The sequence below is a fragment of the Rhinoraja longicauda genome, chromosome 36, assembly GCF_053455715.1.
Source record: "Rhinoraja longicauda isolate Sanriku21f chromosome 36, sRhiLon1.1, whole genome shotgun sequence".
Lineage (NCBI taxonomy): Eukaryota > Metazoa > Chordata > Chondrichthyes > Rajiformes > Arhynchobatidae > Rhinoraja > Rhinoraja longicauda.
The window spans coordinates 1,926,329-1,938,561 of NC_135988.1; the positions used below are offsets into that span (position 1 = coordinate 1,926,329).

Consider the following 12,233-nt stretch of genomic DNA (forward strand, 5'->3'; position numbering starts at 1 on the left):
TAGCTCCAACCCTAAATTGGATGTTGTGTTTCCGAAATTGTAACCGTGACCCCACTTCAAAAGCACTTCATTGCCTCTGGCCGGCCGGCCGGACGGGTACAGGGAAATTGCAGGGTCGCAACAGTCTCTTCTCCATCTCAAAAGCCTTAGCTTGTGTGTGTTGTGTTGCAGCTTTCTGTGTCTCGTTCCTGACGCAGTGAAGACCTCGCACCTGGTGGCAGGCTCTGGCTACGACACGTATCTTGTGGATGCCCATCGATCGGTAAGACAACGGTGCACATTGACTGAAAGCTGACCGAGTCAAGCCCTGATCCAAAGAATCAAACCTTGGATGTGACCAAGCAGGGAGCTGGGTGACTAATGGCTTCTCTTGACTGATGCCATGTTGTCATTGTGTCACACCGCCAGACTATGGCCCTGTGAACCACCACATCCATGTCTGTCACCGCCAGACTACGGATTTGTGAACCACCACATCCCTGCCACCGAGCCTGTCACCGCCCAGACTACGGCTCTGTGAACCACCACATCCATGCCTGTCACCACCAGACTACGGCTCTGAACCACCACATCCATGTCTGTCACCGCCCAGACTACGGCTCTGTGAACCACCACATCCATGCCTGTCACCGCCCAGACTACGGCTCTGTGAACCACCACATCCATGCCTGTCACCGCCCAGACTACGGCTCTGTGAACCACTACATCCATGTCTGTCACCGCCCAGACTACGGTTCTGTGAACCACCACATCCGTGCCACCGAGCCCCATGTACCCATCTATACCGGCCGTTTGCCAGCTGGTAGTGCACAGCCGCCTGTGCCTTGCTGGTTGAATACTGTGCGAGTCTTTCCCTCCACCCACAGCTGGGAGGAAACCTTCCTGTGTTCCCGACATTTTTACACGTCCATCCTTTCCCTGCTCGTGCACTTTTAAAGATGGAGCATCCCAAAAGGTTTACTCCTTGATTCCCTGCTGCATTATTGCTGCGCAGTCTGCGGAAATTATGTCTTAAAAGAGCACAGAACAGTACAGCACAGGAACAGGCCACTCAGCCCGCAGTGTCTGTGCCGAACACGCCAGACAAACTAATCTTGACAGCATAATCCTTCCATTCCCTGCATATCCATGTGCTTGAAAGCCACTTTCATTGCTACCTCCACCACCATCCTTGGCCGCATGTTCAGGTGCAGCACCCAGCACCCTGTGTACAAAGACTTGCCTCGCACGTCTCCATTACACTTTGCCCCTCTCACCGTAAACCTCTGTCCTCTAGTCTTTGATATCTTCACCCTGGGGAAAAAGATTCTGTCGACCCTATCTACGTCTTTATATATTTCTATCAGGTCTCCCCTCAACCTCTAGTATTCCAGAGAAACCAATCTAAGTGTGTCCACCCTCTCCTTGTAGATAATACCCTCTGATCCAGGTAGCATTCTGGTAAACCTCTTCTGCATCTTTCCAAAGCCTCCACATGCTTCATGTAATGGGGCGACCAGACGTGCACACAATACTCCCAATGCAGCCTCACCAAAGGCCTTTAAAGTCACTTCCTGACTCATGCTCAATGTCCCAACCAACGAAGGTGAGCACACCACACACCTTGTTTACCACTCTTAGTGGTAACATTCACAGAGTGGGAACAGGCCCTTCAGCCCAACTTGCCCACGCCGGCCAACATGTCCCAGCTATACTAGTCCCACCTGCCCACGTTTGGTCCATATCCCTCCTAACCTGTCCTATCCATGTCCCTGTCTAACTGTTTCTTAAACATTGGGATAGTCCCAGCCTCAACTACCTCCTCTGGCAGCTTGTTTCACACATCCACCACCCTTTTTCTTCTTCGGCACAGACACCCTTTGTCCACTTTCAGGGAGTTATAGACAGACCCAAGATCCCTCTGTACATCAGTACTGTTAAAGGTTATCCCACTAATTAGATTCCGTGTCCCACACACCCGTGCCCTCTCTATTCCGTGGCCCACACACCTGTGCCCTCTCTGCCCAGTGCCCCACACACGGGTGGGCGGTGGGGTGGTGTTGCCCGTATCCCACGTGTCTCGTGGTTGCAGTTCCAGGGATGCTGCACCAGGGCAGCAGCGTGGAGTCGGCCTCAACATCCTGGTCCTCAGGAACGCTGCCGGGCAGCTGCGGACTTCTACGAAGGGGACTTCCTGAGAATGCTGCTGGACCGAATGGCACAGATCCTGCACCAGGTAATGGGACAGTACAGGACCCACAGCGGGTATTGGGTGAGGGGTAAAGGACAGCAAAGCAGACCCTTACGTCGTTTGTCCTTTCTCTTTGGACGGTCGGGGTGAGGGAGCGGAGGTGGTGCCTGGTGCAGTGCACTCTCAGACCCAGCTCCATGGGGCGGCTCACTCAGCTCACAGTCAGAACCTGGTTCCGTCTCATTTCAATCCTACCCAGGGCTGTGTGTACACGGAGATGGTGCTGTGGTGGTGTGTACACGGAGATGGTGCTGGAGTGTTGGGGTGGTGTGTACACGGAGATGGTGCTGGGGTGGTGTGTACACGGAGATGGTGCTGGGGTGGTGTGTACACGGAGATGGTGCTGGGGTGGTGTGTACACGGAGATTATGCTGGGGTGGTGTGTACACGGAGATTGTGCTGGGGTGGTGTGTACACGGAGATCATGCTGGGGTGGTGTGTACACGGAGATCATGCTGGGGTGGTGTGTACACGGAGATGGTGCTGGGTTGGTGTGTACACGGAGATTGTGCTGGGGTGCCGGCATAACACGCTGCAGTGCGGCAGTGTTGGAGAGGCAGCACAGTGCAACTGACAGACAGTCTCAGGAGCTGTCTCAGCGAGTGCTGCTTATTGAAGTGCCCATGGTTTGGATTGACTGTTCAAGGGCCTGTCCCAGTTCGGCAATTTTTAAGGCAACTGCCAGCGACTAGGCTATCGCCGGTGTGCCGCGGGCGTGGTCGTGGGTCGTCTCCAGTGTCGCGGGGTGTCGTGCGCACGGTCGTGAGTCGTCGCGGGGTGTCGTGCGCACGGTCGTGAGTCGTCTCCAATGAGTTGTAGCAGTTCTCGGGTCGTCGCGGAAATTTTATTCTGTTCTAAATTTTTCGGCGACAGCTGGCTTGAAGGCAATGATGGTAGCTTGTCGTATCCTGTGGTGGGCGCTGTCGTAGGTTGTCGTATCCTGTCGTAGGTTGTCGTATCCTGTCGTGGGCGCTGTCGTAGGTTGTCGTATCCTGTCGTGGGCGTTGTTGTATACAGTCGTGGGCGCTGTCGTAGGTTGTCGTATCCTGTCGTAGGTTGGCGTATCCTGTCGTGGGCGCTGTCGTAGGTTGTCGTATCCTGTCGTGGGCGCTGTCGTAGGTTGGCGCCAGGTTGTCGCCGGGTGAATTTGGTTGCCGCCAGTGCTGATCCACCTTTTATAAGAATTTTGTTTGTTTGAATAAAGTAAATTTTGGACATTTTGACCAAAGATTAATGTTTGAAGTTATTGTATTTCATCTCTTTCAAATATTTTAATTTCATTTATTTTGACCAATAAAACAAAATCAAATAATTTAATTTCAGATGCTGGTTAAACCGAAGAGAGACACGAAAAGCTGTAGTCAGGCAGCGGGTCAGGCAGCATCTATGGAGAAATGGAATAGGTGACTTTTGAAGAAGGGTCTCGACCTGAAACGTCACCGATTCCTTTTCTCCAGAGATGCAGCCTGGCTCGTTGAATTACTCCAGCTTTTGTATCTGTCTCTAGATTGATCCCTTGGACTAGATTGATCCCTGGGATGTCGGGACTTTCATATGAAGAAAGACTGGATAGACTAGGCGTGTACTCGCTGGAATTTAGAAGACTGAGGGGGGATCTTATAGAAACATATAAAATTCTTAAGGGGTTGGAGAGGCTAGATGCGGGAAGATTGTTCCCGATGTTGGGGAAGTCCAGAACCAGGGGTCACAGTTTAAGGATAAGGGGGAAGTCTTTTACGACCGAGATGAGAAAACATTTCTTCACACAGAGTGGTGAATCTGTGGAATTCTCTGCCACAGAAGGTAGTTGAGGCCAGTTCATTGGCTATAGTTAAGAGGGAGTTAGATGTGGCCCTTGTGGCTCAAGGGATCAGGGGGTATGGAGAGAAGGCAGGTACAGGTTACTGAGCTGGATGATCAGCCATGATCATATTGAATGGCGGTGCAGGCTCAAAGGGCCGAATGGCCTACTCCTGCACCTATTTTCTATGTTTCTATGTCTCAGGTTAATTGGCTTCAGTAAAATTGTAAATTGTCCCTAGTATGTAGGATGGTGCTAGTGCATGGGATGATCGCTGGTCGGCACGGACTCCGTGAGCTGAAGGGTCTGTTTCCACACTGTATCTCTGAAGTCTACTTGTCCCAAAATGACCACTTTGCGTAAAGCGAGAAATCTCCATTCTTTCATGGGTCAGAAAAGTATCGCGAATGAGCACCTTGTGTGGATCGACGTTGCTGTTGAATAGTTTTTTCTCATGCGTGTTTGTCATGCAAAGCGGCCGAGCAGAGCACGGCAGTCACTTGTGTAGGTGTGTAATGGTCGATTCTAGATGATCTTGGCATATATCCGCCCCCGGGAAATGAAACAAAGACATGCTGCATCCGAGTGATAATTCTATCCGCCCACAATTGTCAAATGGATGAATATTGTGTGAAATGGGAACTGTGTTTTCTCCTACAATCCTCGTGCATTTTTTGTGAGATAGATATACTGACTGGTACCATTTTCTTATCGTGGATCGCCGGTTGTCGTAGCTTGCCATCGCCTAGGTGATAGCTTGTCGTAGGCATTGTCGTGGTCATTGTCGTAGAAATCGAAGGTTTTTCGGCGATCTGCTACGACTTTGACAGTCGCCTTATAAATTACCGAAGTGGGACAGGCCCTTAACTCAAGCCCTTCCGTGGGTGTAGAAACCCTGCGCCACTCTCCATGCCCTGACGTGTTGGACGCTTGCTGCAACAAAGTGCAGTTTGCTTTATTGAGTTAAGTTTATTGTCACCTGTACCGAGGTACAGGGAAAAGCTTTTGTTGTGTGCTAACCAGTCAGCGGAAAGACAATACGATCAAGCCATTCACAATGTACAGATACATGATAAAGGGGATAACGTGAATAACGATTAGTGCAAGATGAAGCCAATCAAAGATAGTCCGACGGTCTTCAGAGGTAGATAGTAGTTCAGGACGGCTCTCCAGGTGTTGGGAGGATGGTGCAGTTGCCTGTCCCTGAATCTAGATTTTCATACTTCTATCTATACCTTTTGTCTGATGGGGCACGGGGACATGCCGAACATCCAGAACCACCTGAGGCAGTCGAGGTGTGGGTGTGCTTTCATGGTTGTTGCTTCAATGTGGGTGGTCCAGGAGAAGTTGTTGGTGATATTGAATCCTGGGCATTTGAAGTTTTCATCCATCTCTACTTCAGCGCCATCAATGCAAACTGGGGTCTGTGCACCGACCGCTTTGCTTCCTGACATCAATCACTGTCTCCTTTGTCTTGCTGACATTGAGAGAAAGATTGTTGTCTCGACACCAGGACACGAGGTTCTCGATCTCTTTCCTGTTCTTCGTCTCATCAGTATTTGATTTCCGGCCCACAACGGTGGTGTTCACGAATTTGAAAATGGAATGAGATTTGTACATGGCTGCACTGTTGTGGGTGAACAAGGAAGGGGGCTGAGAACGCAGCCTTGTGGAGCACCAGTGTAGAGGATGATTTGTCCCCTATCCTCACTGATTGGGGTCTGTTAGTCAGGTAGTCGAGGATCCAAAGAGGGCTGCAAGAAGCAGCTGCTCTGGTGCACAGCCCAGCGCCCTCACCACCACCATCACTGATCCACACCCCAGTGCCCCCACCACCACCATCACTGATCCACACCCCAGTGCCCCCACCACCACCATCACTGATCCACACCCCAGTGCCCCCACCACCACCATCACTGATCCACACCCCAGTGCCCCCACCACCACCATCACTGATCCACAGCCCAGCGCCCCCACCACCACCATCACTGATCCACAGCCCAGCGCCCCCACCACCACCATCACTGATCCACAGCCCAGCGCCCCCACCATCACCATCACTGATCCACAGCCCAGCGCCCCCACCACCACCACCACCATCACTGATCCACAGCCCAGCGCCCCCACCACCACCATCACTGATCCACACCCCAGCGCCCCCACCACCACCATCACTGATCCACAGCCCAGCGCCCCCACCACCACCATCACTGATCCACAGCCCAGCGCCCCCACCATCACCATCACTGATCCACACCCCAGCGCCCCCACCACCACCATCACTGATCCACAGCCCAGCGCCCCCACCATCACCATCACTGATCCACAGCCCAGCGCCATCACCATCACTGATCCACACCCCAGTGCCCCCACCACCACCATCACTGATCCACAGCCCAGCGCCCCCACCACCACCATCACTGATCCACACCCCAGTGCCCCCACCACCACCATCACTGATCCACAGCCCAGCGCCCCCACCACCACCATCACTGATCCACACCCCAGTGCCCCCACCACCACCATCACTGATCCACAGCCCAGCGCCATCACCATCACTGATGCACACCCCAGTGCCCCCACCACCACCATCACTGATCCACACCCCAGCTCCTTACTCTGCCTGGTCCAGCAGCTCGCCGTCTGTACCCGCTTCCTCGGGACCGCTGTTGTGCGCGACGTAATGACGGTCACTGAGGTTCCGCAGCACCAGGTTATAGATGATGTGCTCGTGAGATTTCTGCAGGAGCTGTTCGAAGAATCTGAGACTGGCCATGCTGATCTAGGAGAATCCAAAACACTCAGGCCAGAGGGTCATGCAGCACGGAAACAGGAACCTCACACTAACCTGCCCACACCGACAAAGATGCCCCATCTACACCAGTCCCACTGTTCCCGTTTGGCCCATATCCCTCTAAATCCTTCCTATCCATGTACCTGTCCAAATGACCTCTAAATGTTGTTGCAGTACCTGCCTCAACTACCTCCTTTGGCAGCTCGTTCCGTATACTCACCACCCTCTGTTCTGTTCAAACTTGAACACGTTATCTTTAATTTCCCCATCCAAATCATTGATAGTTGTGAAGGGCTGCAGCTTCTAACACCTGGAGAAGAACCCTGAAGAAGGGTCTCGACCCGAAACCTCACCCATTCCTTCTCATCAGAGGTGCTGCCTGTCCCGCTGAGTTACTCCAGCTTTTTGTGTCTACGGTTTACACCAATTGTTCTGTTTGTCACGGTAGCGCAGCGGTAGAGTTGCTGCTTTACAGCGAATGCAGCGCCGGAGACTCAGGTTCGATCCTGACTACGGGTGCTGCACTGTAAGGAGTTTGTACGTTCTCCCCGTGACCTGCGTGGGTTTTCTCCGAGATCTTCGGTTTCCTCCCACACTCCAAAGACGTACAGGTATGTAGGTTAATTGGCTGGGTAAATGTAAAAATTGTCCCTAGTGGGTGTAGGATAGTGTTAATGTACGGGGATCGCTGGGCGGCACGGACTTGGTGGGCCGAAAAGGCCTGTTTCCGGCTGTATATATATGATATGATATGATATGATATGATATGATATGATATGATATGATATGATATGATATGATAATTCCACCCAAGCCAGTGTACTACTCCATAATCACATTGGGAAGTATCGAATCCTTCAGGGCACTGAGAGTGTGGGTTGCAGAATCTCACACCATTAACTAGGACTGGGGGATGGTGAACATATCTTCACACAGTTATGAATCTTTAGAGTTCTCTCTCTGGGTGGCATGGTGGTAGAGCTGTTGCCTTACAGCACCAGAGACCCGGGTTTCGATCCTGACTACGGGTTGCTTGTCTGTACAGAGTTTGTACGTTCTCCCCGTGACCTGCGTGGGTTTTTTCCGGGGCTCCAGTTTCCTCCCACACTCCAAAGACGTACAAGTTTGTGGGTGAATTGGCATGTGGTATAATTGTAAACTGTCCCTAGTGTGTGTAGGATAGTGTTAGTGTGCGGGGATCACTGGGTGGCGTGGACTTGATGGGCCAAACGGCCTGTTTCCGCGCTGTATCTCTAAGCCAAACTCTCAGGCTGTGGGTAGTTGGGATAGGGGTAGTGGCTGATTTATTGATTAAGAAGGTGTATTCGAAGAAGGGTGTTAAAGAGTTGGAGAAAGGAAGGCAGAGAGATCATGGAAAGCATTGTAGAGTCTGGACCCCTAATGGTGATGAGTGAAGAACTCTGAACTCCGTTTTAGTAAGACAGAGAATTCTCCGCTGTAATGAAGGATGGTGAACCACTGACCATATACTGAGTGTACACTCAGTGAGGGACTGTGCCACTTGTTATTCTATTCACACAGAATTCCTGATTACACTGCAGATTACAGCCAGATTGTTGTTTACCTTTCAGCCTTACGACTTGAATCTGCAGATAACATCGGTGATTTCAGAAGTGGCGCTCTTCCCTGACCCTCAGCTGGATGAGTATCTGCTGGATCCGTACGTCACGCTGGGCCCTGGCTGCAGGTCCCTCTTCTCCGTCATTGTACGGGTGAGTATTCATCTGGCACTACTGAGCTGAGAAGTGCTGGCGTGACTGGACACACAGGGGTGGCTGGAGCTGGCCTGGGGCATAGATAGGGTAGACAGTCAGAACCTTTCCCCAGGGTGGAAATGTCAAAGACTAGAGCACACAACTTTAAGGTGAGGGGCAAAGTTTAAAGGGGATGTGCGGGACAAGTGTTTTTACACAGAGGGTGGCGGGTGTCTGGAACATGCTGCCGGGGTTGGTGATGGAGGTATGAAATGTAAATTGTCCCGAGTGCGTGTAGGATAGTGTTAGAGTGCGTGGATCGCTGGTCGACGTGGACTCAGTGGGCTGAAGGGCCGGTTTCCACGCTGTATCTCTAAACTAAACTCAACATTCATATCGCTGGGTTGGAAGCAGCCCGAGCAAAATATCAGGTGCTGTTCCTCCAATTTGTGTATGGCCTCACTCTGGCAATGGAGGAGGCTCAGGACAGAAAGGTCAGTCTGGGAATGGGATGGGAAGTTGAAAGGGTTAGTGGCCGGGAGATGCCCTAGGCCTAGGTGGACCGAGCGCAAGTGTCCAGTGAAATGGTCACCAAGTCTACATTTGGTCTTGTTCAGGGGCCCACATCAGCAACACCAGATGCAGTAGATGAGGTTAGAGGAGGTACATGTGAACCTCTGCCTCACATGAAAAGACTGAGGGTCCCTGCATAGAGTCGAGGAGGGAGGTATAGGGGCAGGTGTTGCATCTCCTGCCGTTGCAGGGGAAGGTACCTGGGGAGGGGGTAGTATGGGTGCGAAGGACGAGTGGACCAGGGAGTTGCGGAGGGAGCAGTCCCTGCAGAATGCGGAAAGAGGTGGAGATGGGACGATGTGTTGGCTGGTGTTCCTGCAAGTAATAGTTATTTTCTGAAATGGGCTCCAGTCAATGTGAGGCTGTAATAACCTGGGATGTCTGCATTGTGTGAACAGGCGGTCTGTGGTAGCAGGAGCAAAGGAAGCCAACTGAGAGCAAAGTCACAACTTGCTCATTTCTTGTGTAATTGTGCATGATGGCAGACAAAGCTCCAGTCACCACATCACAGGAGAGGTCTGACTCTGCAGAGGCAGAGAGATGAACAAGTCTGTTGTCAATGAAAATCCAGGTTTTGCGAAACTCGGATGAGCTGAGGTTGTTTTCTTTAGAGGAGGTCAGCACGGGCAAGTTAGGCTGAAGGGCCTGTTTGCGTGCTGTATTGGTCTATGATTCTGAGGCTGAAGGGAAATTTCATATAAAAATGGATTGGACAGGTATGGACCAAGCGCAGGCAGGTGGGACTAGCTGGGATATGTTGGCCGGGGTGGGCAAGTTGGGCCGAAGGGCGTGTTTCCGGTTTAAGGTGAGGGGGCGGGGGGGGGGGGAAGATTTACTAGGAACCTCGGGGGTAACCTTTTCACACAGAGGGTGGTGGGTGTATGGAATGAGCTGCCGAAGGAGGTAGTTGAGGCTGGGACTATCCCAACATGTAAGAAATATTTAGACAGGTACATGGATAGGACAGGTTTTGTGGGATATGGGCCAAACGCAGGGACTAGTGTAGATGGGGCACGTTGGCCAGCATGGGCAGGTTGGGCTGAAGGGCCTGTTTCTGCACTGTATGACGATCAATGTCATTACTCATTGACTGGGACTCTTTGGGAACTGTTCCGTCTTCACTCCTCAGGTCATTGGCGACCTCATGCAGAGGATACAGAGAATCCCAGAGTTTGAAGCCAAGTTACTGCTGGTCCGGAAGCAGCTGATGGGATTGGAACCTGAAGACATGTAAGTTGAGGAGAATCATTTAATCTTCACACCAATTGTGTCCCGCCCAAGGGTGGCTGTAACGTTCAATAGTTGTGGAACTGTGGCATGGTGGATGAGGTACTGGACTAACAGCTCCAACAGATGAGATCAAATTCTAACGCACAAATTGGAGAATTAAGTCTGCAGATGCCGGTTTACACTGAGGATGGACGACACAAACTGCTGGAGTAACTCAGTGGGTCAGGCAGCATCTCTGGAGAGTAGGAATGAATGACATTTCAGGTTGAGAAACTTATTCGGACCCAAGTCTTCAGTCTGAAGAAGTCTTGACCTTGACCGAGTTACTCCAGCATTTTGTGTCTATAGTTCGAGAATTAAGTTCAGTATCAATAATTAAACGGCTGAAGTCATCTCTGGAAAGCGGTCAGCTGCCCTTCCTCCTCTCCTGGTGGCTGCGTTGTCATCTTCCTCACTGATCAGACTCCAGTACTGTGGTTCCTGGTGATCCCCTCCTCCAGCCCTACCCACCCCTCACCCCCAGCCTTCCCCATCCCCACCCCTCACCCCCGCCTTCCCCTTCCCCACCCCCCGCCTTCCCCATCCCCACCCCCGCCTTCCCCATCCCCACCCCCGCCTTCCCCACCCCCACCTTCCCCATCCCCACCCCCCGCCTTCCCCATCCCCACCCCCCACCCCCGCCTTCCCCATCCCCACCCCCCACCCCGCCTTCCCCATCCCCATCCCCACCCCTCACCCCCAGCCTTCCCCATCCCCCCGCCCCCCGCCTTCCCCATCCCCGCCCCCCGCCTTCCCCATCCCCGCCCCCCGCCTTCCCCATCCCCGCCCCCCGCCTTCCCCATCCCCACCCCCCGCCTTCCCCATCCCCACCCCCCGCCTTCCCCATCCCCACCCCCCGCCTTCCCCATCCCCACCCCCCCCCATCCCCACCCCCCGCCTTCCCCATCCCCACCCCCCGCCTTCCCCATCCCCACCCCCGCCTTCCCCATCCCCACCCCCCACCCTCCGCCTCCTGCAGCCCTCCCCACCTCCACCCCCGCCTTCCCCCTCCGCCCTTCCACCCTCCCCACCTCCACTCTCCCCCTCCCCATTCCCCCTCCACCCTCCCCCTCCCCCTCCCCACCCCCCGCCAATCGTTCACAACCATCTTCACTATCTGCAAAACCACTAACTTTTGTATCATCAGCAAACTTGCTAATCTTGCCCTGTATGTTCTCATCCAAATCATTGATGTAGACAACAAACAGTAACGGTCCCAGCACCGAACCCTGAGGCACACCACTAATCACAGGCATCCAGTCTGAGAAGCAACCTTCCACCATCACTCTCTGCTTCCTTCCATGGAGCCAATTTGCTATCCATTCAGCAATCTCTCCTTGGATCCCATGTGATCTAACCTTCCAGAGCAGCCTACCATGCAGCACCTTGTCGAATGCCTTACTGAAGTCCATGTACACAACATCTACAGCTCTGCCCTCATCAACCTTTTTGGTCATGTCTTCAAAAAAATCAATCAGATTTGTGAGACACGACCTCCCACGTACAAAACCATGCTGACTATCCCTAATCAGCCCTTGCCCATCCAAATGCCTGTATATCCTATCCCTCAGAATACTCTCTAGTAACTTACCAACTACAGATGTTAAGCTCACCGGCCTATAGTTCCCAGCATTTTCCCTGCAACCCTTCTTGAAAAAAGGCACAACATTTGCCCCCCTCCAGTCTTCCGGCACCTCTCCTGTATTTAAAGACGACTCGTAAATTTCAACCAGGGCTCCTGCAATTTCCTCTCTAGTTTCCCGCAATGTCCTCGGATATATCTGATCAGGCCCTGGAGATTTGTCTACCTTCATACACGATAGTACCTTCAGCACCTCTTCAACCGTAACA

At 52.6% G+C, this 12,233-nt stretch overlaps 1 protein-coding gene across 3 annotated transcripts in view; it reads left to right on the top strand.

Moving 5' to 3' along the window:
- The window catches only part of LOC144610184 (FHF complex subunit HOOK interacting protein 2A-like), a 52,189-nt gene that overhangs the window by 37,901 nt on the left and 2,055 nt on the right, over positions 1-12,233 (top strand). For all 3 annotated transcript variants that reach the window (XM_078428744.1, XM_078428742.1, XM_078428743.1), the window contains 4 exons: positions 172-262; positions 2,072-2,215; positions 8,418-8,558; positions 10,243-10,343. In XM_078428744.1, coding sequence (XP_078284870.1) covers positions 172-262; positions 2,072-2,215; positions 8,418-8,558; positions 10,243-10,343 — 477 coding nt within the window. The remainder of the gene's footprint in view (positions 1-171; positions 263-2,071; positions 2,216-8,417; positions 8,559-10,242; positions 10,344-12,233) is intronic.